This window comes from Protobothrops mucrosquamatus, unplaced genomic scaffold (genome assembly GCF_001527695.2).
Source record: "Protobothrops mucrosquamatus isolate PMUCROS unplaced genomic scaffold, P.Mucros_1.0 scaffold454, whole genome shotgun sequence".
In the NCBI taxonomy this organism is placed as follows: domain Eukaryota; kingdom Metazoa; phylum Chordata; class Lepidosauria; order Squamata; family Viperidae; genus Protobothrops; species Protobothrops mucrosquamatus.
Window position 1 is genome coordinate 395,176 of NW_015386777.1, and position 27,979 is coordinate 423,154.

Here is a 27,979-nt window from a genome sequence, read left to right on the forward strand (position 1 = left end):
AAGTCTGAATTGGCAGGGCTGATTCTCGTGGGGAGAACGGGGTCTTGAATTTAACTTTTAGCTCAGCCATGAAGGGCTTTATAGGTGAAGACCAACAAACATCAGCCCTGAGCTCCAAGCCCAAGCAACCCTTTAGATGGACAGGCATAAACTTGCAACCTGAATGTTTTCTCCACCCATTCCACAATCTCCTCTCATGCTCCTGATCCCATGAGTCATGGGGAAAAAGTTTAACTTTGAAACTGCCCTCTTAATATCCAGATAATAATTACACCAAGAACTTCAGTTTGCAGCCATGTCTCCATTCATCCCCTACTTGTTTGCTTAACGTATTCTTTATGCAGAGAAAAAGTTCTATTATTGATTGGCTGCCTCTTATGTTACTGGCCTTGGATCAATCCCCTGCGGATGAAGGCCTCCTCCTCCTCCTCCTCCTCCTTAAAGGTTATGGACCTTAATCCACCTGGGCTAGTGCTGGTGGGCAGATAAGTGTCCTTCAACTTCCAGTCTAGGGGCGAGAGAGAGACGGGTTGCCCACCCTCCCCCTGCTGGGCTCCTGTGGCTAAGGGAGAGCCAGAGTCTGGTTAAGTCCAGCACCTTAACCATTGAGAGGCACCCTGGTTCTATCAGCAGGTTGCAAATATTTCAGAAATAGAGAAATTTAATGTAAAGCTTTACATGTCCTTGTACATCAATTTATAATATGCCATTAGGAAACAACCCTATATTTTTTAGAAAAATATAAATCAGTGTAACAATGCTATTTCAAAAAATAATACTTTAGTGAACTTTTGTTTGGCTGAGGTGGGCAACCCCAGGATGGTATCAGCTGCCTATGTTTTAGAAGCCTTGGCCTGGAATCCTGGGACGCCTCTGGCAGTTTTTCATTATTGGCCCTCTATCCTGAAGCCATTTTAATCCATTTTATTGTTATTCTGCCTCCGTAACTGGGTAAATCTTTGGTTTCTAGGATTAATGAAGTTGTCTTCCAAACTGTGTATCTGAGTTGATGGAACAAGATTATTTTCTCTGCTTTATGGGCCTGAGTAAGTTTGTTCTGCACAACTTCAGACTGCATATACAAACTTAATGAGATCCAGATGGCCCACCTCTATGGAATAACCCTTCAGAAATCTAATTCTGCAACTCGGATGCCATTATTCTCATCCAGTACCGTAATGGAGATGCAGTTTCCTCTCTTCCCAGATCTCCAGGGCCCAGTAATGTTCACTCCATTTTTCCTGTCATGCTGTAACCTGCTGGAGTTATCTCAGATTTTCAGGAATCAGATGGGATTACCTGAAAGTCATGACTAGTTATTTTCTGCATTTTGGCAGTTATGAAATTGGAAAAAAAATCAAAATAAAATAATAATAATAATAAAATAAAATAAAACACTGCCACAGGGGAAAAAAACACCAAATTGCTTATACATTTGTGGGGCAGATAGATAAGGAGAAATAGATCCCAAAATCCCTGTGAACATATCTCTAGGAAGGCAAATCCTCAGAAATAATGAGACTTTTGGTCATATGAGTAACAAAATTCAGAGGAATGGAAAATCAGCTTTTTAAAATAATTAATTGGCTGAGGATGGAAGATCTTTAGAAATAATAATGCTTTCAGCCATATGTTTAACAAAATTCAGAGAAGTGGAAAGTCATCTTTTTAATAAGTACTTGGGTATAACCTTTTGGAATTTATAAAACTGTGAAACAGTCTTTGAAAGCAAAAATCCAGATGACCACTAGGTGGAACAAAAGAGTTAGAGATTTCTTTGCTCCTCTGTTGTGGTGAGATAGATTTCTGGAGTCCAGTTCTAATATAGTCGAGGCCATAATGGCATAAATACCCAATAATAAGGTCCATCACCATCCTGAAATGTGCAATAAAGGCTGAACATTTTCAGAAGATCGCTAGGGAAAAATAGTAGACCTTTGGCAGACCTGCCCTTCATCTGTAGACACGGAGATGTCTCTGCAGTCCCAATCTGGAAGCAACGGAAATCTATTGTTGTGGGTGTTGTTGTGTGATGCCACTCATGGTTTTCCATCAGTTTTGGGTGGTGCCTGTCTTCAAAGCCAGTGGAGGCTTCATAGCACAGAGGTCACCAGTGGGTTTTGCCAGCAGATGCAACTTCTAGATCTCTCAAATGGATGTCACGGTGGCACAGGGTCCCTTTCACAGCACCTTTGTGGTGTTTGTGTGGTTGATCTCAGGGTCTCCCCTCCTAGTGACTCTACTTTAGGCACATGGAGACCATCCACTCCAATGAGGGATCCCAGCATCTCATCCAGGCTCAGATAATCAGGGATTAATGCTGGTGGACTCTACATCATCCAAGATGTCCAGGTTGGAGACATGATCTGGCCAAAGGATGGAGTGGAGATCACACATGTGACACTTCTCCAACTGTCTGATGCGCTTTCAGTTCGGAGTACAGAACTCACATCCAGATTAGGAGGGATGACCATAGCTCTGTAGGCTTTTAGCTTTGTGAAGCTATAGATGTTGTATTGATTGAACCCTCTAGTACTCAACTGCCCCACTCAGCGTCTGGCTGGCTGTGGGAAACCGGGACCTGTGTCTCCAGGCTTGGTTTCAGACCTCGCCCGGGGGCCGATTCATGAGTTGTGATATGAAGACACCATACCAGGTTTCCTCGGGATGAGATCAAGCCCAGAACAGTCTCTGGGGACCTCTTTTATTAGCAATCATAACAAAGCAAATTTCAGGCAGAAGGCTTTTGCGGGGGGGGGTGAGACGAGGGTTACAATACAGTGGGAGTTTGGAGGTTAGAGACAGCCAAAGTTTTACAAAATGTATCTTATCTAATACATGGCATAAGCGACTAACGGTTCACAGTAAAAGTTGCCATTGTTGTTCATATTGGAAGGTCTTATCAGGAAGTGACAATATTACAACTTGCATAAACAGCTTTCTTGACATGTCCCTTTGTTCTCTGTCCTTCACTACCTTACGCGTATGCAGTTGCAGATTGCAACCTAACACGTAGGCACAATTAGTATAGGATTAAGCTTGCTGAAGGTTACAAGATGGAGTGACTTATGCTATATTCCAACAGCTGGCCTTACTGAACTCGGGGTCAATTTCTTTGTCCAGAGACCCATCGCTAAAGACATGCTTCCCAAGTATTGGAAGCTGCTTACATTTGTCAGCTGGGTGTTGTTAACAGTTATTTTTGGCTCTGCAAGCTTGGCATTGGCGTTCAGTCTTGTGCCAGGAGCGCAAAGAGGGTTTCTCGAGCGGCTGTGTGGAGGCGCCTTGTGTGTTCAAGTGCCAAAGGTCAGAGAGAGCCCTCCAAGCGGGACCTGATGCCCACGCCCAGAGCCTGGACAGCATGTGAGAACACGCAAGCAAAGAACAGATGGAACAGGACTAGCACACAACCCTGTTTTATACCAATGTGTTACCTTTCAAGGACCAGTAGTAAGTTCTGGCTCTTTTGTGAAAGACAGATGCTACATTTTAAGAGTTTAACAATAGCCCTTCCTCACTGCTATATTATCCAGCCATCCTGGAGTCAGCAAAAAATTACAACGCATGAAATTTGCTGTTCTCAATATCAGTCTTTATCCTTATTGCACCCATTCCCAATAACTGCAGTCACCTGACTTCCCCCCAACCTTATACAGGGAGTAACAAATTTTACACACCTCAGACAGAGCTGGATTGAAGGAGAAAGCCCTTCTTTGTGTAGCTAAGGGGCCCTTAGGACTGTCCCATTCGTAGGACAAAGCCAATGTCATTGGAGAGAAGGAAAGACTGTGCTGCGGTTACAGGCAAGTGGGGAGGTGACTTGGAGAAGAAAGAGGAGCAAAAGTGCCTTCCATCCATTTTCACCCCACTTTCAGACGTGGCCCTCTTGATCCGCTTTTTATTCCCATGACATCCCTGATCTTGGCTGCTGTGAGGGCAGGATCTCCCTTTCTTCCTCCTGCTCAGACCACTTTTATTCCTACCTCAATTTCTTCTCCCTGGTCACTGGGCCCTGCCAGAATTGTTCAGGCCTGTTTCGGCAGCCTGTTTCCCTTCTGCCTTGGCAGACTGTCCAGCCTTTCTAAAGCAGGGCAGCACCTGTGAGAGAGACCTCCAGACCAGGCCCACAGGCACCGGCCTTTCCCAAGCAGGCATCTCCCCCAGGCGCCCATCATGCAGGCTGCAGATGATGGGTGTTGTAGTTCAGCTTCTTCTGAGGGCCCTCGCTGGAGCCAGGCCTGCCTTTTCCCCTGGATGCCGGATTCCTTTCGGACCTCACTCAAAGTGTTTACAGGAAAACACAGAGAGAGCCTGGGTTAAGTCGGGGACGGACGGCACTTAAGCTACGATGATTAAATTCTACGTCAAGAATTTCTTTGACTCACCGACGGATCCTAGAATGAACGGCGTGACATGAATTAAGGGACTTTCTAGGAAGCAGACGGGGTCAGAACACTTACTGAAAGTTGGAACTTCATCCCAGGTGGGGGGTTTTTTTAGGAAAAAAAATTGATATTCTGTAATACAGAAATGATGTTTTCTTGGAATTTAGTTGCAGTGGTGCGGCAGATGTGAAAGTGTCCTGGGAAGAACCCAGCTGCAGCAAAACCCGCGACTGTGATCACATGAGCCGTTTCCAGTAAGATTCATTCATAGTTAATGAGGAGTCTGCCTCTCATTTTCCCTTCCCTGTTTCTCCTCCCTTTGGCAGGCTCATGAGACCTGGCCTTTCCGGCTTGCCTGGAGTCTCCAGGCAAAGGCCGATTTCTCCAGGGCCCAGGAGGGGAAAAGGCTTGTAGGAGCAGCAGAGAGAAGCCGGTGCACAGAACGGGAATTGAACCGCAAAAGCAACTGAATTAGAGCCGAGCTAATATCCGAAACTGTTGCGCTGGGGAGGGAGAAGCTAGAAGCACCAAATACTTTCTTCCTTTTTCAAGGGTTAATTCATTTATTTGGAAGACTGCAGTACTTGCGAAGATTTTCCCATGCATAAATTTAAATGGCCTGTAGCTGCCCTCAGTTATGCAAAGTTTAATCACTTGATAAATTTGCAACATGGTCCCATCTACTGCAAGACTCCAGACTGAGAACAATTTGTTTCTGATTAATCTTGACACTAATTTCATTCAAATGCCCTCTCCTTCCTCCAACAGGCTCAGGGCGATGTTAATGAACTTTATTATCCGAGTTCATTCTCCTGGCAAGCTAAGATAGGCGAGTCTGAATATAAATTAATTGCTGGGCCTTTTCCTCTCATATTGGCCAAGGGGAATCTGAATCTAAACCAGAGTCCCATCCATAGTCTGCTACACACACATTTTGAATCGCATAGTGGTTCATTTTTATTGCAAAATCATTTATCAACCAGGTACTGACTGTCCCTTTGTAATTCAACAGCCTAAGAACTACCCAATGCGCTCCTCAACTGAAAATAATGTCTTTTTTTCAGGATAGGAAAAAAGTTAGCTAGATAGATAGATAGTTCAGTGGATAGGGAAATAAGGTAGCTATTCCGGCCATGTCAAGTTGCCAGATCTGATTTTCAAAGATACTCTGTAATATATTCTCAAAGATACTCTGTAAACTAATCAAGGAGAGAAGCAACCTAGAACAAAGGAGAAACTTCCTGACAGTTAGAACAATTAACCAGTGGAACAACCTGCCTCCAGAAGCGGTGAATGCTCCAACACTGGAAGTTTTTAAGAAGAGACTGGACAGCCATTTGTCCGAAATGGTGTAGGGTTTCCTGCCTGAGCAGGGGGTTGGACTAGATGACCTCCAAGGTCCCTTCCAACGTTGTTGTTATTATTATTATTATTATTATTATTATTATTATTATTATTATTATTATTATTATTATTATTATTATATAGCTCTTTCCATGCAAATCAGCCTTCTCAACCTGGTGCTCTTCTTCCGATTCTTGCAATTGCGGGCCCAGCATATTTAGAAGCCACAATGATGGGATCACCTTTCTGTTATAATTTAAATCCCTTTAATTAAATATGTTAACTAAGAATACAAAGCAATTATAATTTCAGTTCTGATGCCAAGCATACTGGAGGAAACCTTAACTGAAATCAAGGGATAGATTAAATGCAGTTAATGCACTCTGTTCCCTTCATCTCCTTCTCTCAGGAAAAAGTGCTGTAGAATTCTGATTTCTGTCTCCTTTCGGACTTTGCACAATTTCCTTGGGCGAAGGACTTGAATTCAGCTGAACTGAAGCCGAATTCTTCGGTTTTGCAACTTGGGAACTGGTGGGATTCCTAGCGGAGAAGCACAGGACCCCTAGTGGCTCTTGGCTGTAACTACATCGTCCTAGTGCGAAATGCCTTCAAGACATCCACAAACTGCTTCCTACAGCAGCCGTCAGGCTTCAGCCAGGAATATTGCTGATCTTTGAGGAATTGCACAAAGAAACCCCAGAAGTCTAGTCTAGTCCTAGTGTGGAAGAACAGATCTCCAAGGCTGCTCTTCTGCAATAACAAAAATCAGGACTGAGGATTTGCAACGCTCTCAGTTGCAGTCTGAGGCACTGGATCCATGCAATTTTTGTGGGCAAAAGCATTTGTGTAGAAACCTATGAAAGCATCCAGTGCAAACTTAAGGGCAATGGAATAACGGTGACTTTGCAGCCCACACACCCCATAACAACCACTGAAATATTTTTGGAAAACGCCCAAGGGCATATGACATGAACTGAAAAAATGGATAGCTGAGGTGGTAGGAAGACAATTATGAGATTTTTATTGCTCCAGGACAATATTTTATTCTTTTGCTCATATTGTTGCACTGATTGTTGGTACCTGATGTCTATTCTCAATGTTTCAGGGCTGGAAGAATCGGAACAGCTGGGCTTCAAACTGCTTTGTAAAGAACTGGGGAATTGTATGGTAGCAAAGCCTCACAATTAACAGGTCACTGGGCCAAAGTATACACTTAGCACCTAGAGCAGGGGTGGGCAGCTACGGCTGGGAGCTGAAGTCCACATGTCATAAAGGGACCCTAGTTGCCCACCCCTGACGTGGAGGTTGAGGCAGAAACTGGTAACTTTAAACCTGCCACTCAAAGGCCACGGACGCCTCCCAAAGGGAGCAGGCTGGAATCTTCATGCGTGGTGTCTTTAGTGGTCTTACACGCTCTGCCTTTCCTACTATGGTAGGCATTCCTTTGGAGAGTAAACTACCTTGGGTGGAGGCTGGCTGACTTATCAAACATTAACAACTAACAGAGGCAGTTTGGTCTAGTGGTGAAAGCACCAGAGTGCCAGAGACGGTGAGTTCTAGTCCCACCTGAGGTATGAAAGCCGGCTGGATAACTTTGGGTCAGTGACTCTTTCTCAGCCCAACCCACCTCACAGGGTGGTTGTTATGAGGAAAATTGGAGAAGGACTAGGTATGTTCACTGCCTTGAGTTATTTATGAAAATAAGGAAGACAGGGGAGATTTTAACTGGGCCCAGAATTATGACCAAAAGTCATGGCAGCGTGACATGATTTGGGGAATGAGATGCAATTGTTGGGGAAGTTTTAGACGGACCAGAGAGAATGATGGTGGTGGTTTATGGGAGATTAGACGCCATTGTGGACTTTCTATGAGTTGAATACAATAACAGATTGTTAACGGAGGGCTTTGAAGTTTAAAAGGGATTCTGCTATCTCATTATGGGACCAGACAGCGTTACTCTAAGAGGACACTTCCTTTATCACTTTGCTACATGTCCTTTATTCTTTTTTTAAAAAACTGCTTGAAAAACAGATAAACGCAAACCTCCACGGTACATAATGCATCTCACACACTACCCAAAAAAAAAAAAAATACATACAGAAAACACAACTTGATGAACAGCCATGAACTACTGTGCCAACAGCTAAAGTCCTTGTTTTCCTTTGCCCTACAGATGTGCCATCTGTAACCAACATAGGACTCTTTCTTTGATAAAGTCAAACTTGGGGGAAACAGGGACCTCAAAAAAAAAATATTTGAGAGACGTACCTTTACGTTGTACCAGTTCCAGTCAGCAGAATAAAAGCTCTGATGCTATTTAAATATAAAGTATCTGTTTTGATTCTGTTTACAATGCAGCATCCACTTTTCCTAATATAAACCTGTCCAATTTTCTACTACTGACTGTGGAAATTATTCAGAGGGACATTAGAGAACCACTTGAGCTCTTGGGGTATTCCCCGGGCTGAAGAATGTGACCAATTTGTATCTTCACTAAAAAAAAAAAAAAAAAGAGAGAGAGAGAGAGAGAAGGAGAGAGAGAGAGACCACGACAGAAACAACAAATACCGTGTGGAAGTTGACTCTTCAGTTTTCAGGGGACAAAGGAAGTTTCCCCCCACCCCAGATGAAAACATAACTGAACATCAGCCGGACACCCCCTAGGCTGGCAGATCGGGGCTGCCCAGGGGGGCCTGCGAGAGCGAGGAGGGGCAGGAGGCGGTGTGGGGGCCCGCGGGAGCCGTGCAGCGTGCAGGAGGCTGCGGTTTGGAGGCCTCCCTCTGGGCGCAGTGCTGCAGGGAGCCAGATCAGGGCCTGGAAGGGGGCTCCCTTCCTTCGCTTATCCCCTCAGAGTCCGGGCTTCCTTGGGGGCTGCTCCCACTCCGCTTCAGAGAAGAACCACGGGACACGTCCGCCTCACCCGGGCCATCGAGCGAGGCCAGCCTGCTTTTCTCCTCCCCACCCTGAGCCGTGGCAGCTACAGGGTCAGGCTTCACCGGTGAATCAATGCCTGTCACATTAAAGACAACACAAAAGGGTCACCAAAGTGGAGCTGGGCCGCAGCACCGGCCCCACGGATGAGACCTTCATCCCCCAGGGATGACCCTTCCTTTCTTTGCCAAGGAAAGCTTACAAAATGGCCCAGGAGCAGCAGAAACTACTTGAGAAAAAAAATAGCTGAACTGAGATGCCAGGCAACATTCCTGTGCCAGAACCATCGCTCTTCTGAATTCTTATTAATCTGAAAGAAATATCTGCAAAAATAATTCTAGACAGCTGAGTTTGAAGAGGGACATTCGCAGAAGTACTTGACAATATATTGCTATATATGCATTCTGGTTCTTGGCTTCTCCTGGAAATAATGCACTATTGGGGTAGACTAGAGCAGAGATCCCCAACCTTTTGGGCACCAGGGACCGGTTCCGTGGACAGAGGTTTTTCCACGGACCGGAGAGTGCGTGGTTTTGTGTGCTGCCTGCATCCCACGGATGGGGCTTTGCTTGTTTGGTGCAGACCGGTTGCTGGCATGCCACGGCCCGGGACCGGTCCAGAGACCGGGGGTTGAGGACCCCTGGACTAGATGATCTCCAAGCCCCTTTCAATCCTAAAACATGATGGCCTGTCAGTTCTGAATCATGTGTTGACCACAGGCAGCAATTAAAGAAAAATCAGACATCCAGAAAAAATAAAAGCACCCGGCTTGTCCAAAATGGGGGATCAGCCAGCCCCAAATATCTCTTTAGTCTCCCCAGAGCGCCCCAAAGGGAAAGAGGTCCACCTGCTTGTCCTGCAGAGCCCAGCTGGACGGGGGGGGGGGAGGCTGAGCCGGCCTTGCTCCGGAGGCCCTGCGGTCGCTCGCTGGCTCTGACTTACTCAGCTCTTGGTAAACCGAAGTGGCTTCTTTCGCCAAGAACAGGGGTGGCTTCTGAGGGGACCCCGTCTCCATCCTCATGAACTCCTCACAGCAGTGCTTCCACTGACCTGGATGGACATCAGGAAATGGGCCGTGTTCAGGTTCTCCATTTTTAAATGCTAGCATCAAATGCAGCCAACACAATCAGTTTCAGAGGCATTTTCCCCATAAAAACGTGTGTCGCTTTTTAAATAATTGCTCCCTTATTTATTTATTTATTTATATTTGGATTTATATCCCGCCCTTCTCCTCGCGGACTCAGGGCGGCTGTGATCATCTCTTAGGTAGCCATAAAGCCTCTGAATCAACCACAGCCGAGCTAACCGGTATTTCGTATTTCCCAGACAGGATAGGGGCAATTGCAGTGCGTGGCCCAATCCCAATCTTTATCATCACAACTTTACGCTTCACTGCATCGGTCTGACATAACCCATTTATTGGGAAGGCCCGGGAGAAGCCCTGATCCCTCCAGAGACCATTAAAAACAATTTTCAATGGTCTCTGGTGGGATGGCGGTTAGAGTGCAGCGTTGCCGGCTGACTCTGCTCACTGCCAGCAGTTCGATCCTGACCGGCTCAAGGTGGACTCGGCCTTCCGTCCTTCCTTCCGAGGTCAGCAAAACGAGGACCCAGATGGTCGGGGGGGGGGCAAGAGGCTGACTCTGTAAACCGCTCAGAGAGGGGCTGAAAAGCACCGTGAAGCGGTATAGAAGCCTTGAGGGGTGTTGCTTGTGCTACTTGGACTTTGGGGCCCTCCCTCTGAGAGGGCCTGCATGGGCAGCAACGCAAAGTCAGATTGCGCCAGTTCTGAGAGATTCCGCTGGGGTTGCAACGGGGGTGGGGGTGGGGGTGGGGGAGGGAAATGGGCCTTTTGCAAAAGTTGGGGCTGTTGTGCAAGGGCAGCCGGGGTGTCTGCGCTTTCCTCCAACAAGGGAAAAGGAAGACGGGCCACTTACTGAAATCAAAAAAGTGCTGCCGGAAGGCTTCCATCCACTTGCGAAGGTCCTGCCGGCTCTCTGCTTGGAACACCCGAGCCGCGGCCTCGCCAGGCTCAGGGTTGATCACGGAGAAAAGGTTGGCCTTCCCCCCCGCCTCTTTGTCCACGGGACGAATTTGAGTTCCCTGAATGTTACACAGAACCGTAAGGTTGCCATGAACATTTTCTGGTCTCCTTTCACCTGGTTCCAGGTGAAACACGCAAACACCACCGCCCCACACTTTCCACCCTTCTCCTGCGTGTCCATCCTCCCCAGCAGCCATTAAATGTGCAGCTTTGTTTTAATATCAATTGTCCTGGTGGGAAAAAAAAGAAGTGCCCCGAGGATTGACCACCCCTCAAAACCTGCAGAATATTTTCACAGAGTTTTAAAGAGACTTTACTGGAGGAGTTGTTTGAAATTTAGGCGGCTGTTTGCAGCTTATCTGATGAATTTGCTCATTTAAGTCTTTCATTCTAAAAATAGAAAATGAAGTAATGCATCCATAAATGCTGCGTCCTATTAATGCAGGTAACCATAGATACCAGTACTAAATCAAGTCAAGGAGTTTCATAAGTCAACAGGTTAGAACTGCAGCACCTCCCCCTCCCTCCCTCCCAGTGACAGGAGTTCACGTGGCCTCTGCGCCCTGCCTTGTGCCACAGGGGCCTTTTTTAGGGAACAAAAAGCCCTTCTCTGACAAAAGCCACTTTGCTCTCCCATTTGATTGTTCAAGGGATGGAAGATGCAGCCTCGGCAGTAACAGGCCCGTCCTTCTGACGCTGCATCACGCAGCAGAGGGGAAGCATCCAAGGAACTGCACAGGAAGGGCCTTATTTAAAAGCGCCTGCAGCTTCTGCAGCAGGACGCAGAATTAAGCATGCAGCGAAGCGACGAGGGAGCCAAGGAAACGCCCCTCCCCAACTCTCCACTGTCGGTTGGTCACCTCCAGAGCCAGACATTGGGGAGGGAGGGAGGGGGACGGGGATGGGAATGCACTCTTCTACAAAATTCTCTGAGCTGGGAAAATAAGTTTCACCCACACGCCCAATTCTGGGGCACCTCTTTGGGCGCAGGTGCACCCAGCCCCAGTCCCTTGTGAAAAGGGGGGGAGGGCACTTTCCCTGCTCCCTGCTTTTAAGTCCACATTTCCCACCGGGGGAATTCCCGCCCTTCATACATACAGACATTTAACTATTGTAAGATGGATAAAGTGCAAGGAGACCCCCAACCGTTGGATCTTGAAATGGTTAAGTGACGCTCGGCTTTACCCGGTTGATGGGAACGGACAAGGCCGGCTCCGCGACGGCCTCTCTTTCTTCAGGGGCAGAGAAGCAGAGGAGCCGGCCCCCTCTCAGCACGCAGTATCGCCGCCTCCAGGTCTCCCCCGGGACACCCCCCGATGGCTGTAAGAAATGTCGTCAGTCACAGATCGCCCCAAAGGTCACTTTGCTCTCGGGCGAAGAACGAGCCCTTATCGGGAAATGGACATTCTCAACAAATGGCCTCTGAGACTCTGAGGACGATGGTTTGTTAAGGGCGAAGGCGAGTCTCAAGGACCGGACAGCCGGTGGCCTTTGGCACACACACCCCCCAGAGCCCCACTCAGAAGGCTGCTGGGCATCTGAACGGCAGAGGCTCGTCTTCTCTCTCCCGTGCGCTTCATCCAGCCCCTCCGCCCAAATTCACAGGGTGCCCAGACCCCCAGCACCCCCTTATCCACAGATGACCCAGTATAACCCAGACAAAACCTTTCCCTTAAAGGAGCGGGTGCCACGGCCACGTGCCCTGCAGGAGAGTCACGGCCTCCAGGGCATTTGCTGGAACGGCCCCTTCAGAATGCCACCGGAAGCAATCAAGTCCAGGTGTTATCAAAGGAGGCAAGGTTGAGGAAAGCCTCTCCTTCGGGAGCCACCAGACCCTTAAAAGGGGAACTGGCAGGACCTGGGGCCTGGGTATTGCCAGTGGGAAGAGGACCCCCCCCCCCTCTCTCTCCCTCAAGAGGGGCTTGGATCTGCCTCAAGAGGGGCTTGGATCTGCCTCTCAGTGTCCAGCTGGGGGGGGGAGCTTCCACCCTGCTCTTGGCATCCAAGGGGCAGCCGGGGTTATCAGTGCCCTGGGAGGGAAATGACCGCCCCCCCTGCAGAATACAGCTGAAGGTGGCAAAAGAACTGCCAATCATCCTCAAGTTTGAAGAGGCGTGTGAAGAGGCCGCTGTCTGGAGGAGGCCCATCGGGCATTCTTGCCTGCTCATTGAGAAATCCGGCCGTGGCATCCTGGGTCATGCAGTCTGGCTGAGCAACCAGGCGGCAGCACATGGTGCCATACAGCGGAAGCCAAGAAGGAGAGTCCTCTGAAAGACAACCCAGGAGAAACCGGGGTTCCGTGTTAGATGCCACACTCCTTGGCCAAATTCACACCGAACAACAGTTGGACAGGAGCAGAGCAAGCAGTCACGTCCTGATTTATGATGAATTCCTTCCACGGTGGGATCTTTAGACTGGGATCCCCCCTCCCAGAGCCCAGCAGGGGAGCAGGCCTTCCCATCAGACGGAGGCCTCCAGGGAACACAGCAAGAGGAAACCTCTGAAGGGAGGCTGGCCTTCTCCTTGACTTCTCCTCTCCCTCCCAACAGAGGCTCAGGGAGAAAAGGGTCCTGAACTCAAAGAGGAACACAATCCCACCTGGACGTGCTGGGTGACGGAAGGCGCAGCGCAAAAAGCAAAGCTTTTCTGAACCTTTGGAGGGCTTCGGCACGCTCAGCGTAACTTACCGTTTCCCAGGAGCGAAAGGCTGTGGGCGTGGAAGCCTTCCTGGGCGTTCTCCAGGCTCAGGGAGGCAGAAGCCAGCAAGCTGTATCCCAGGCCACTGGTTAAAAGAGGGGAAACAGAGGGAGACAATGGCCGTCTCGGAGCGTTTGGTCTTTGCTGCTCCTGCCTCTCAGGAACCAAGGGAAGAATGGGTGGAGAAGGAGGGGAGGGGGGGATGGCCAGAAGGCCATGCTTGGAGCCTCCAGAGCACATCAGGGGCTCCCAAGGCTTGTGCGAATGACCCACCTGTCCCCTGGCCCACCAGCCTCTGCCACCCCCCTCCCCCCAAAACCCTTTTTGCTTTGTGGCTCAGTTAGAGCCGGATCAAGCACCAGTTTTCCTCGACCACCATCTCCTTCCTTCCTTCCTTCCTCCCTCCCTCCCTCCCTTCTTTTCTTCCCGATATGCTGGCACTGCGCAGGCATTCTCGTTGAAAGCCCAGCAACCACCATTGGGCATTTACATCAAAACAATCCTGTAGCCGAGGTTTTATATGGAATTTGCACAGCACAAGCAGAAATTCTCCCATTTTATCTGGCTATTTATAAAGTGCGGGGGGGGGGTTTAGGGGTGTGGTTGGGTTAGCTGCCCAGGGGTTTAGGAGCTCTTCATGGCTCCAAAGGAGAGAAGAAAGAAATTTATGGTGGCGTATTTGGCCTCCTTTGTGTGTGCTTTGTGGTTTCCCTTGTGAGAATAGAGAGAATTTTTTTAAAATTCTGCTTTTCTGCAACCGAGAATGACTTTTTCAGCCCATAAATTCAACCCATTTTTTACTTTTGTCACCATGGAGAGTAATTGGAGTACACAATGAGCCCGGATCGATGCAAGCTGCTCGATTTGCATACATTTAACTTCAAAAGACGTTTCCTTTAGTGCCTGAAGAATCCTCTGAGAAACACCCTTTTCTTTACAAAAAGCAGCCGATGCCCAGGTGGGCATCACCAAGTGGCAGGGGCTGAAAAAAAAAGGAGTGGGCAGGTTCCCTTCCAACAACAAGAGTCTCTGAAGAATCCTTATTTTTACAGCAATGAGCCTAATTATTCTTCTGTTGGTTATTTATTTTGGGAGCCTAATTAACATCAAGGCTTATTTGCTTTCATTCAGGTCTTCACAGCCGCAGTACAGTTCTCAACACATGTACACAACACACACACACACACACTGCCCAAACACCTGGATCAAAGAGAGCGGTGTCTGGGGGACCCCTGTCCTAAAGACCCCCCCATGCTCCCCCCACTCAGCAGCCAGAGCCCCTGATTTCCTCAGAAGGGGCCGCAGTGCAAGGATGGAATTTCTTTCCTGGCTCTGCAGCCGGAGGGAGGGAGGGTCGTGGTGGGTGGGACCCTTCCTGCCAGCCCCCTGGAGGGAGGGAAGTGACCCAACCAGGGCCGGTTCTCCTGCCCCGGATCCTGTCGCTAGGCAGCCCATCCGTAACTGAAGGTTTTTTTGATAATCTTTTAATAGCAGCGTTTGAAAGTCTTTTTGCGCTGAATGCTAAATACTATTTATTTGGCAAGCGTTGCCAAAGAAAACAAACTGCTTCATTATCGAAATACGCTTCATGGTAACATTTTCCTTCTAAAACCCTCTTTTTTGGCTAACTTCCCACGCACCATTTCCTAAAACTGTTCCCAATTGCCAGTTTCCTCATACTTCAGTTCTGTCGGTTTCAAACTTAACAGGCTAATTGGCGTTGCTAGCAGTGTTTTTGCTCAAATGTTTGAATCCGATTTCTGCCCTAACTGGAAGCGTCTTTGCACAAAGACCGAAACGGGAAGAGGCTCTCCCAAAGCAATTTCTGAAAGGCTTTGCCTCATTTGTGCATTAAGACCCTTCCCGATAGATGCCCTTTGGGTTGCCCTGGGAAGACCCCTCCCCCACTGATTCCCTCCATCTCCTCTGCGCATTCTCCACCCCATCCCCCCATGGAGCACCCTCTAAGGGGAGGCCAATGGCTGCCCTGGGCCTCCAACCCCCCTTGCCAGCCACAGGGGCCACTGAGGGCCCACCTCGCCTGGCTTTCCCTCCAGCAGCAGAAGAGCTTCCTGGGCCCACAGATGCAGAGCCTGCCCCACAAGGAAAGCCCAGGCAAGGCCGTCCTTTGGGAGGGCCTTCTGAGGCCCCGCCCCTTCCTGCCAGCTGAGCCACCCTCCACCCCCGAAGAGGGCAGGGGCAGCAGGCCAGGGAGTCACGGGCTAAGTGCCGGAGTTTTTCCCAGCAATCCCCTTCGGAAAGATGGGGAAAATTAGGCTGTGCTTCCAGAATAACCTCCCTCTCCTGTGCCAAAACATGTCCTTTCTCTCCGTGCTCTTGCAAGCTCCTGGGGAGAGCACAGGCCAGGCAGAAGCTTTGTGGCCCCTCCCCACACTGGAGAAAACCCCACACACACACACACACCACGTAAGAAGGGTGGCTATGGAAATGGAACAAGCCATAAATAAATTCTTATTAGCCAAAAAAATGAATGAGGCAGATTCGATAATGAAGCTGTTTGTTTTCTGCATTAACTGATCCAGAGACGCTCACCCGCTCTGAGCCCCCCCGACTCCCCCCCCCATTGGACTGCCCGTCCCACTGGGTCATCTGCTGCTAGAGGGGGGGGATCCCACCTAGGGACGTGTACCGGCACAAGAGGCAAGAGGATCTGAACCGCTCCCCCCACTTCAGGAGAGCCAAAAAGTAGATTTCTAGAGCTGAACTGCTCCACAGACGGAAACCCACCCTGAGGAAACCCCCCCCCATCTGAAAGCCCCCCCCATCCTAGCTCACTCACGGTGTGGCTGTTTCGGTGAGCAGGAGAGTCTGGAGGCTGCTCTGCTCCAAGGCAGAGCTGAATTTCTTCCCGGTGCTTTTTCCTAGGGAGGTCTTCAACTTCTTGACCAGCTTCCTGGGGGTGCTGGCGAGGGTCAAGGGGCCTTCCCCACAGCAGCAGCTGTACACCTCCACCTTCAGCTGGAAGTCTGGCCCAGCTCCCTCGCTGGAAGAGAAGGGGGGCAGGTTTCAGAAGGACGATTATCAGACCATTTAAAAAAAAAAAAAAGCTATTTCTGGGTTGTTGTTTTTTTTACATTGGCTGCTCTTCAGTGGAAATGCTCCCAGCACAATTTAAAGTAGCTCCGTAAAATCCACACATACAATATTAAAAGCACAGAACAGCATGTACAGCAATCAGCAGACTCAAGCAAAGCAACGGACCCTAAATTTGTTGGAAAGTCTGCCGGGGACTGAGCGGGGGGGGCGCTCTCTTTGGAAAAGCCCCCCCCCGCTGTGCGTATTGCTGCAGCCCAATCTTGGCTTTTGATCCTGGCTAGGGGCTCCTTGGCGGATTCCTCAGCCTCTCCAGGAGGCCGGTAACCTCTGTTCCCGAGTGACGTCATTCACAGCTGCTGTTGTTTTCAGGTTCGGGCGGGGACGGCCTCCCATGAAGCTTGCATTCCCTAAAATTTTAAAACAGTGGGATTTGTTCAAGATTTTGGGTGCCTCCTACTGGTTCAGGAATACTCACAATATTGTTGCATTTTCTAAACATATGTCCGTTGCCGCCTTATCCACAATAAGCAAGTCTGAATCATACACCTCAGCTCCTATTTTGAATAAGCAAAAAACCGAGTAACGCTCGGTTCCTGCAAGGAAAAAAAAAAAAAGCAGAACACTTCAGAATAATTTGTTGCGTCACACCCAGTTCAGTAGGTAGTTATTTGTTTATAGGATTTACTGACTGCTTCATTTATTACTGAAACACAGTAATAAAATAAAGTTTACAAAGAAGAAACAATGAAACAAGTAACTGTTTTGATGTCCTTAATCTGCATAAAACTTAGCAAATGTCGCACTTTACAAATGAACTTTAAATAGCTGAGAAATTCATAAGGGTTTCTGACACACATGTCAAAGTTCAAACTCTTGAAATCAATTTTGTCACAAAAGGATTAATTAAAACACACAGAGAGAAACCCTACGAACAGCCTCTGCAGAATCATGAATGCAGAAGGAGGAATTAAAATATTTGGCTGTGTGGACACCTCTGAACTTATAGAAAGTAAAAGTTAAATCCATCTGCAGGGCGGGGAAGGCAGCAAAAGCAGACCGAGGCTAACCTCGGAGGCCTAGCCGGCATCTCTTCCAGCTACTGCACTAACAGTGGACGAACCTCCAGTGGTTTCCGTTGCCAGATACATTTTCTGACCGTTCAGCCCTTCTGTGGCCAAACACATGGAAGGCATCGCTTCTGCCACTGCATGCTTTCCTGAAGAGCACATGTTCAAAGGGGAAAGCCGGTTTCAGACAGCTGCAGTCCACAAGCTCAGCTATAACTTGACTCGTGTAGACCTTGAATGTTTGTACTGAATCAGCACTGATGAAAAGCTTCAGCTTGGCTAAAGAGGTTGCATAACCACTAAAAAAAATAAAAATACGTACTGTCTTTGTTGTTGAAATGGTCGGAGTCTTTCCACATCAATGGAATTCGTAAATCTAAAACAAAGAGAAAAAGAATAAGCACAGCACACTCCTAACACAGTCCAAAAGTTCAGAATAGATTTTATTTGCTACCTTTTCTAGAATAAGGCAGGTGCACTCCATCTCAACCTTCAGGGTTAATTCAGTATTAACAGTGCTGGCTGGCGAATCCTGGGAGTTGAAGTCCAGGGGTCTTCCACAAGTTGCCAAGTTTGGAGACCCCTGCTGAGGGCAATCTGCACCTTACTGCCATCAGGTCTGGTGTAAAAGTAGCATTTGGAAAGCAACTCTTCTTTTTTTGTTTTTTGCTTACTTATATTATACCAAAGTGATTCCCTCTCTACCTTGATTTTTGTTTACTTTCTAATCAAATTCACATTCCAGAATTATGGCACTGAAAATGTATACCTTTTACGGGAGAATCACAGAATTTACATAGATGGAAAACTTTTAATGTGAAGGTAATGGAGGAATTTACCCTCCAAGCGATGCAAGTTCTGAAGTCCCATCAAAGCCAAGGAGATGAGACTGGAGAGGGCACTTAAGTGGGAAGAGGCATCAGAGCGAGATACCAGCCAGATCAGTAGAATTTATTGTGTTCTCCAGTTGCAGACAACAGAAAACAAACATACCTGAAATGCCAACCTTCCCTCTGCAGGCTGCACGATCTTCAGCTGCAAAATCTGAACATCTAACAAAAGAAATAAAAAATACTAATTAGAATGAAAAAAAAAATATTATTTTTCCTGCTCTTCCAAGGTAAGCTTGTCTGAAATCAGATACATGGATACTACTGCTAACTTAAAGCTAAACCTTTTAAGGATTTAAAACCACACACATTTTTGCATTCATTAAAACACATTTGTCTCTTATACACCCTCACAGATGAAATGCATGTGGAATTTTTATTCAAGGAAAAAGCCCCTCCAAAGACCATTTGCGATTGAAAGATCACAATTCGGGCGGATAAGTTTCTGTCCTGCTGATTTCCGACCGTTCTGTGGTTGAAGTAATTCCGTCGCCAGTAACGGAAGAGGCGTCGCAAGACCTCCGAGCACCCAGAGAGCTGGCGGCGCTACTTCAGGTCTCCCGCGAGAGCCGCCGTCCGTCGTTCAGCCCGAGGCTCCCCGGAAAGAGGAGACCGAGGACGGCGGGAACGGCACGGCCGGAGCCTCAGACTGCGAGCTTCGGCCAGCAGGTGGCGCCAACCCATCATTTATGACGGGAAAACGGGCAGCGAGAGACGGCGAGGAACAGCGCGGAGCCCTCCGGCCACGTCCTCGCCCGCCGCCCCTCACCTCGCCCCCCGCTACTTTGCTCTGGCTGACCCCGGCGTCTCTCGGTAGGGCCGGCTGGGGAAGCCATGGAGTTACCCCCCCACGTGGCCAGCCACGAGGCTCTGGCAGATGCCGGCGGTTCAGAGTCGGCGAATGCGGTCATCTTCGGCCCCTCCGATTCTGCTCCCCCCCCGGCGCTCTCGCTCCCCCCCCCCCGCGGAGCCCCTTTCGCTTTCTTCGTTTTGGGAAACGTCCTGCAACCGGGAGCTTCGCTCCTTCGCTCTCTCGCTTTATCCCGGCCACCAAGTTTCCATCGCCCCGGAGGGGAAGCGGGGAGAGAAGCCCGGGGGCGCCGGGGCTTGGAGGAGGGAGAGGGAGAGGCGGGGCCTGGCAGACAGACAGACCGACCCACCAAGCAGGTCTGGCGCAATCCAGACTGGGGGGGGAGGGGAGGGGGCTGGAGTTGACTGGGAGTCCCGAAGCATCAAGGCGGGGGGAGTGGGGGGGTCCCCCCATTTTCCGCTCCACCAGGCATCAGAAGCGGGAGGGGGGGGAAGCTGCTTCAAGGGAAGCGCTGGACAAAGACGGTCGCCCTCAAGGCACGAAGCGAGCCGGGCCGGCAGATGCCCGCCACCAGCCCTGGTCTCTCACCGTCCCGCCGCCGCCGCCTCGGTCCGCCGCCGGAGATCCGCGCGGAGCGCCCGCAGGCGGGCGTCGCAGAGGGCCAGGGCCTTGGCGGCGCGCATGGCCTGATCCCGGCGGCTGCTCGCGGCCAGCAGTTTGCGGAGCCCGTCCCGCATCCGCGTCTCCATCTCCAGCTGCTCCTGGGGCCGAAGCGAAGGCAGCGTGAGCGGAGGGGATCCCGACGACCGCCAGACCCGCGTCTCGCGTCCCCCGGGCTCCGTCGTGCAGGCGCCTCAGGCCCCCGACCCCTGGTCCCCCGAGGAGGGGAGGCGGCGCCACTCCAGGAGCCCCGAAAAGGCCCCTCGCGGCCCCGGCTCCGTCCCGTCCCCGCGGCTTTCCGGCAGCCGCTTCTCGGCAGAGGCAGCGCCGCCTCCTGTCCCGTAGGAGCCCCCGCCCGGCCTCCCGCGCCCCGCCGCTCACCGCCGCCCCGCAGCGCCCCTGCTCCGCCATGGCCGCCCCTGGCTTTTCCCGCCTCGGCCGCTCGCTCCGCCCCGTCCAGCCCACGCCCAGAGGCCGGGCTGCGCTTCTGCCTCGGCTCTCTGCGATCGCCCGGTGGTCTCCCTTCCCTCCCTCCCTCCCTCCGCCCCCCTTGTGCCCGTCGCGGGTCTGGCTCCCTTGCGCTTCCTACGGGAGGAACCCCGGGGGGGGAGGCTGGGCCGGGCAAACTCCTAATTTCTTTCGCAGAGGAAACGGCCCCGGGAAGGGGCGGCGGGATCAAGGGGCCCCCCGGAGGAAGGAGGAGGAAGCCCGAAGGCGACCCGGGGCTTTGCGCCGCTGGGCTTCAACGAGCGCGGCTGGTGGTTGGAGCGTCCCAGTGTGGCGGGGGAGACCCGCGTCGCTTCGGGGCGGCTGAAAGTCGAGAGGACTCGGGGGAGGGGAGGGGAGGGGAGGGGGCCGCTCTTCCGACTCGCAGCTCCATCGCTTCCTGGGCGCCCGAGGCAGGACCCCCGGCCCTTGCGCAGAGCTTCTCTGGGCGAGTAAGGAGCGCAGAAGAGCCCTGGCTGTCGCCCAGGTGCAACTGGAGCCCGTAGCGGCTTGTTCTGCTCACAGCCCGACCCCAGCCCCCCCCCTCGGCCGCCCCCCCCTCGGCCGGCTCGTGCCTTTGTGTGCTCAGCTTCCTCCCCCGCGGCCGCTGCCCTGGCTGCAGCCGCCTCTCTCGGGCAGCCGGCGGCCGGGGAGCCGGTTCTGCCCGGGCAGCTTCCCCTCCAGCAGGGGCGGCGCCTGCAGCGACCGACCCCCGAGGAGCCGGGCTGAGCCTGCCTGCCGCTTCTTCGGGTCCGTTCAGGGAAGGGCCCAGCCAGCCCTTCTCCGCCCCTCCGGACCCCAGGCAACCCCGCCCCGCCCGCTCCACCGCCGCAGCAGGGCGGAGGGAGGGAGGGGGGGGGCTTGGCAGTGTGTCGTTCCGCCGTGATTTACGGCTCTGCTGCAAACGGCTTTCCCCGCAGCCGCCTCGGATGCGCGGCGCAGGAGGCGCAGCGGGAGCGCGGGGGCGCCCGGAGGGAGCGGGGCGGGGGCAGCCGNCCGGCCTCGGGCGGGGGAGGCTCGCGGGGCGGAGGAGCCGCTTCCCGGCCCGGGATCCTGCTGGCTCGTGGCGGTCCCGAGCCTGACGTCAGCCGAGGGCCCGGGAGCCTCCCTGCGGCCCTGGGGGGGGGGGTGGGCGCCTCGAGGGCGGCGGCGGAGCCCTTGCGGTCCCCCGGTGCCTGCCGGGAAGCGCGGGGCCTTCGGGGAGAGCCCCCTGCGGAAGGCCGCCCTTGCTCCGGACCGGCAGCCCTCTCGGGGGCGCTGCGGGGGCCGCTCTGGCCGAGCCGGGCAGGGGACCAGGCCGGGGAATCTTTCCGGCAGCCCCGCCCCGCCGCCCCCGCCCCGGCTTACCGTCCCTTTGGAGAAACGGCGGCCCGGAGAGGCGGCTCCAGCTCCAGACTGAAAGAAGCGCGATGCAGCCCGGGTTGAAAATCAGCCGCGCCTTCAGGACGAGCGAAGAGAAGCTTCGGGGGGCAGCTCCCCCCCCCGAAACAGCGAGGAGGTTCTCGGGGCGCCTGTCGGGGGGTCCCCGCTGCTGCCTCCGGAGAAAGAGGCGCGCGGCTGCTCCGGTCCCGGGGGGGCTTCGGCCGCGTCCAGGAAGACGGGCTCCCCGCGAACTGCTGAGCCCCTGCGAAGCCTCGGCGCCCTTCAGAAACGCCTCTTCCTCCCGGAGAAGCCCCCGACTGCGTGTCCCCCCCCCGTCGCCCCCGGCCCAGGGAGGCGCCACTGCTGGGACCCTCGTTCTGCACCCCGCCCCGCCCCCCAGGAGCAGCCCCGGGGCCTGAATGCGGAGCGACCCCGTCTCGCCCTCCGCCCCTCCCCCATCTCCGTCCTTGCTCCCGGTTCTCTGGCAAGCTGACCGGTCAGGCGCATCACAGGGGATGGAGAGGCCGACCTCCCTGCTCTTTGCCTGGACCCCCCCCCCGAGGGGTGTGAATTAGCCTCCCTCAGAGTTTGCAGGGTGGCTAAGAGGCTCTCCGGAGGTGCTAGCCGCTCTGCAGCCAGCAAAACTGGGCCCTGCTGGGTGATGGGATCTCTAGTCCAGAAAGTGTCCTGGTGACTGGCCGAGAAGACCCTCGCTAACCTCCCCGTTCCTCCTCCCTGGCGGCTACAGGACTGGGAAAGGAATGCAACAGAAGGCCTTTGAGGACAGCAAACCCACGTGGGAGGAGTCGCTGGAAGATGCAGGGGCCCGGAGGCCCTTCCGCTGCCCCCGGTGTGGGGATCACGCCCGGTTCAGGAGCTTGTCCTCCCTGAGGGCCCATCTGGAGTACAGCCACGCTTTCGAAGACCGAAGCCTACGGCCCTCGGGAGGCCTCTTCTCTCCCCTCAAGGGGGGCCGGGGCTCCTCCTCCTCCTCCCGCCCCCAGACCCAGGGCACCTTCCGGGATGGGGGCAGCCGTGGCATCCTGAAGCCACGGCTCTCCTACCTGAACTTCTGCGAGCCGGAAGACCCGCTGCCCAGGAGGCCTCTGGCCGGGGAGGCGGAATGGCCGGCCGACCTGGGCTCCGGCCACGCCTCAGCCGAGCCGGCCTGGGACCCCGCCTGGAAGGCCGTGGAGCCCGGCGCTTCCTTCGAGGCCCACGTGCGGGAAAAGTTCAACCACATGGTGGAAGCCGTCGACCAGACCATCGAGAGGCAGATGGAGAACCTCTCCCGGGAGCTCTCCCGAAAGACGGCCCAGCTCCTGGAGGTCCGGGCGGCCTTTGTGCAGCTCTCCCAGAAGAAGCAGGAGGTGCAGCGGCGCGAGAGGGCCCTGAACCAGCAGGTGGACGTGGCGGTGGAGATGATCGCGGTGCTGCAGCAGCGGCTCACCGAGTCGGAGGAGCAGCTGCACCGCAAGGAGGAGTAAGTCAGAAGAGGAGGAGGGGGAAGCGGGGGGGGGTCAGAAGGCAGTGGCCTCCCACCCCACGCCTTGACCCTGCACCTGGAGAGAGGTTATGGGGGAGGGGACCAGGTGGGGGGAGGGAGGCTGTGGCCCTTCCCACTGACTGTAGGGCCGAAGGTCCCGGCCGACGGGACAGGTGGGGCCTGTCGCCTGTTCTCAGAAGCCTCGGCCGGCCGTGGTGGGGGAGAAACCTTTCTCAAGTGCTCAGTTGCACAGATGCGTGTTTTCACTTGCTTAGTTACCTGCTTTCCTCCAAGTCTGCCCTTTGGGGCCTGCCCTTCGCAACAGATCCCCTGGGGGATCCCCTCTTTTCTCACCAAGGCTTATGGGGAAGGAGGCAGCCAGGGGAGCTTGCAGCAGGTTCCCAGCTGAAATGCAGCCGTGTCTGATCTTTTTTTAAGGCTCCTAAGGGAGAAATTGGGGTGGGGGGGCTTTTGAAGGACTCTGTCTGGCTCAGCCATGGGGAGGGGTCAGCCACATCTCCCCTGGACTGAGGGGTCTTTGGGGAGGGGCTCAGTCATTGAGCTGCGGTGTCTGGAGCCAATCAAACACGCTGGTGCTTTGCAAGGGCCCCCAATCAAAAGAGGAGGAGGCAGTGGAGGCAAAAGTCTGCCCAAGTTTTTAGGCTCTTGCAGGGAGGGGCCCCCTAAAGTGGGAGAATATTCCAGAGCAGAGAAGGCTTTGCCCAGAGGGCCCCTCCCTCCAGGGCGGCAGAGGCATCGGGCTTTCCTTCTGCAGGCCGCTGGCTTCCGTTTCCCACATAGTTCCTCAGCCCAGGTTTACCTGGAGTTAAAAATTGCCCCGGGGTCTGTGGGGGTCTCCAGCCGGCCACGAGAGCCTCGCTGTGTGGATGGACCTTGCAGTGTGGCTTCTTGTGCCTGGCCGGAGGGCTTTCTGGGTGGTGCTGGGCCCACCACCTCTTGCCCCCTCTGCTCTGCCAGTGCAGGGGCCCCACCCGGCAGCCTGGGAGGACCCCCCCCCCAGGGCCTCCTCAAGCGCCCTTCGCCTCGTGGCTCCACGCGAAGGCCTGGTGCAGCCCCCCCCCAGGGAGAGAGGCCCAGGAGCCGGGTGCAGATTCTGAGCACAAGGAGCTTTCCCCCTTTCCTCTCTCCGGGGAGAAGGCTCTCAAGTGAGGAGTGAAGCAAAGCTTGTTTGTTTGTTGCCAGATACCGTGAATGCCCCAGCCTCTCCCTCCCTCTGCCAATCAATCCCGGTCCTGGAGAGCTTGGCATCCGGGGTGGGTTGTGGGTGCGCCAGGAGGGCCAGAACTGAAGCTGGGCATGGCTGCATCTGCCACTCGGCAGGCACCACCGCCCTGTGCCCACCAGTCCCCGTGCAGCAGCTGCCATGTTGCCCCTGCAGGGAGGTCGTCACCTTTAATCACTTCCTGGAGGAAGCGGCCGAGAAGGAGGTCCGCGGGAAAGCCCGGCTGGAGCGCTTCATCGAGAACCTGCTGCAGAGGGTCGACCAGGCGGAGAAGCAGCTGGAGAGGTTCCAGCATCAGCATCTGCTGGGCAGCTCCGGAGACCTCGGCGAACATCTGGTGAGCGGCAGCTCGCCAGGCGAGGATTCCTGCTTGTCCCCAAATCCAGCCCTTCCAAGATCCCTCCAGGGCTTCGCCCCCTGCCTGGCAGGGAGGCCAACCCCTAGGATCCTCGGGGCCTCTTGGGGGGGGGCTTCTGGGAGGGGGGGGCTGCCTCTGGCGGCTGCATCTAACTCATCCCAGTGGGTGTCCAGAGAGGAGTTTGGCCTCCGTCATGTCGCTGGATCCACTTTTGAAGAAATGGAAATGCTCACCTATATTTCTGGGGGAAAAGGTTTTCCATTGGTGGCATTTTGGATACATGCAAATTCTGTGTGGTTAGAGGCGGCAAGCGTGTGTGTGTGTGTGTGTGTGTGTGTGTGTGCCTGCAACCCTGCAGGAAGTGATAATCCTTACCATAGTTTCCTTCAAGATTTCAGGGGAAAACCTCCTTTAAAGCGGCAGAAGCCTTTTCAAGAAAAACAAATTGCCCTACAGAAAGAGCAGAGTGTGGGGTGGGGGGGGAGTTGCTTGTGGGTTCTGCTCTCTGCTGCAAAGGGGCCGGGCTTTGCTAATGGCAGGCCTGCCTCAACCTGGGCTTCTAAGATAAAAAAAATGATCCTTAACTCCATTTACTGAGAAAGGTATAGTTGACTAGAAGTCAAGTGAATTTCAGTTGTGTAAAGCCTGAGAGTTCGGGCCGGACTTCTGCCAGTTAACTTCCCTCTCTTAGTCTCTTCCCATTTGGTGTCTCTCCTTGTCCAATCAAGTCTAAAAGAGACATTTTGGAAGCTCTGCCTGTTGGTGTTCTTCTGCCAGGGAAACGACCTTGAAGACTTTGTGGGTTCTCACAGTTCAGTTTCGTTTCCCCCCAGATCCTCCCCCTCCCTCCAGCCTCCACACACACACACACACCCCCGCTCATGGCAGGCTGGCAGGGAGGGGGCAGTTCCGACCTCCAATTTGTTCAGGCAGTGTGGAAATCACCCATGAAAAGTGGGAGGGTGGTGAAGGTCCCAGAGCCCTACATGAAATAAGGAAGGAAACCTCTCACCCGAGGGGCAAAGAAGCATAATTTATGAGGCCGGAGCTCCAGGACACACAAAACCCCTGAAGCACACCACCATCCTGCAAGCAGGCCAGGCCGGGGAACCCTCCCGAAGGGGATGGTGGAGACCAGAACGGGTGCTATTTGCTCTGGTGGCCCATTTAGGCAAATTTCAATCAAAGTATTCTCAGCTGATTAATATTTACTATAGGGTTAGGTGTTACATCACCATGAATTCGGAGAGCAAAATGGACATTGCCAACAAATTCGGAGTGCTTGGGTATGGTTAAGAGGGCACTGACCTTTCTAGCCTGCCCTATCTATGTTTCCTGGTAAAATACATTGGAAAATCCCATTGGAGGAAAATTCCACTTATGTCATCTGGAAATAAACCTCATTGATCCCAGGCAGAATTTGCATCTATATGCAAGAAGATGTGCTCACAATAATCAATAAATGATGATTCATTTACTATTGGTTCAGGTCAGTCTAATACTTTCTTCCTTTTTTAGTTTACAGATCTGTCATCTCTCAAGAAAGCCAGATGCCTGTATGTATGACCGTCCCTCCCCTTCATGTGGGGGGAGGATCTGAGCTCAGACGGCTAAAACTACGTTTTCTGTTTCTGGGTTCCCTTTGCCAGACTTCAATATTCTCTCTCTCTCTCTCTCTCTCTCTCTCTCTCTCTCTCTCTCTCTCTCTCTCTCTCTGTCTCTTTGTCTCTTTCTCTCTCTCTCCCTCTCTTTTCTCCCCCCTCTCTCTCTCCCTCCCTCCCTCCCTCTCTCTCCCCCTGTTTCTCCTTCCCATTTACAGCTGGGGGTACCCACACAGTTTTTGTAGCCCCCCTGACCCCAAACCTCACTCGCTTCAGAAAGGGCGGCTCTTCCTGAAGAAAGCCAAGGATGACAGACTCGGAGGTGGCGTCAAGTGGTTGTGTGAACCTGCGGACGGCTGCCGGGACCTTGGGAGGCCCCAGAAGAAGGCAGAGGGAGCCAACCACATTGCCCGAAAGGTGAACGCAAAATCAAAAATGGGCAAAAAGAGCAAACCGCTTTACTGAGGCACCCGCATATGCCTGGGGTACGCACACGTGCGTGTGTGGATTTGTGTGTGTGTGGTAGAGAGATCAGTAGGTCTATATTCTGACTTAATTGGCTTTTGATCACAATCAGAAGCTCCTGGCTGGGACCCTCTGGGGCTGTGCTGAGGTTGGCCTGAAGGGTCCGTGGCAATTCCAGGGTGCAGCCGTCGCTGCCCATCGAGGGGGGAGTAAATAGGGGAACTGGCTTCCCAGAAGCTGCACGTAACAAACCATCATCATCATCATCATCATCGTCTCCCTATTCATCTGGGCAAGGACTTGATATATTTAAGAAATAATCAAGATTACATGTGTAAATTGCCTCATTTCCATGTGACTTTGAATGAGAGGTGCTGTTTTATTTATTTTCAACAACTTATTTCAGCTGAAGCTGAAACAAATTGAGTGTTTCAATTTGTTTCTAAACTTGTTCCGGTTGTTACCAGAATATTACAAAGAGACATTTTGGCAAGAAATTTCAACATAAACCCTTTTCCTGCGTCAATCTGGAGGAATCCATTCCGCCTGGCACCCTGGAAACCCACTTTTTGTTTTGGGGGGAGGGCAGCTGGGCAGGGGTGAGGTGGGTCCAGAAATGGTGCTCCTTCCCCCCCCCTTCCCAGCTCCATCGCTTCTCCATGGTTAGTGTGGGTGAGATCCAGGTCGTCACGCCTTTGTGGGCTGCATGTTGTTGAGATGCTTCCCTGTCGCTCCTTACAGCACCGAGGCTTTGCACAAGGACGTAATACGGGGTGCATGGAGGGTTCCTAAAATCTTCCCCCAGTGACCAAAGTTTTGGAAGATCCTGCTGTCCCCTCATGGGGCTTCCACATTCTCACCCAAGAGAGGTGGCTGCTCTTCTGCATGGGGAGGCTCTGATGAACGACGGCCAAACTCTCCCTAGACTTCAGCCGTTTAACAACGGGTGATTGCTGGGTGATTGGTGTGTGTGTGTGTGTGTGTGTGATAATGCCATTGCTCAGAGGGCCGGCTGCCGACACGAAGGGCAAGCAGAAGCATCTGGCTGTTCCATCTGCACGGCTCTGCTTGCCTGGAGGGGAGGCAGGAGGG

The 27,979-nt window shown here is 52.8% G+C and overlaps 2 protein-coding genes across 2 annotated transcripts; one reads left to right on the forward strand and one right to left on the reverse strand.

Moving 5' to 3' along the window:
• Positions 1 to 6,494: 6,494 nt before the first annotated feature.
• Positions 6,495 to 20,297, reverse strand: RTKN2 (rhotekin 2). The gene is made up of 13 exons (XM_015816462.1): positions 20,268 to 20,297; positions 19,815 to 19,987; positions 18,519 to 18,577; positions 17,848 to 17,901; positions 16,934 to 17,051; positions 16,202 to 16,405; positions 13,392 to 13,486; positions 12,865 to 12,971; positions 11,890 to 12,024; positions 10,598 to 10,763; positions 9,603 to 9,710; positions 8,650 to 8,739; positions 6,495 to 6,583 (listed from the first exon to the last, which is right to left on the reverse strand). Exons 1-13 carry the CDS (start codon positions 20,295 to 20,297, stop codon positions 6,495 to 6,497), a joined length of 1,428 nt encoding a protein of 475 aa, XP_015671948.1.
• A 2,198-nt stretch (positions 20,298 to 22,495) lies between these two features.
• On the forward strand, positions 22,496 to 26,887 carry ZNF365 (zinc finger protein 365). Its single transcript, XM_015816468.1, has 4 exons — positions 22,496 to 23,217; positions 24,620 to 24,800; positions 26,340 to 26,377; positions 26,641 to 26,887. The coding sequence occupies exons 1-4, from the start codon at positions 22,496 to 22,498 to the stop codon at positions 26,885 to 26,887; spliced, it is 1,188 nt and encodes a 395-aa protein (XP_015671954.1).
• The last annotated feature ends 1,092 nt before the right edge of the window (positions 26,888 to 27,979 follow it).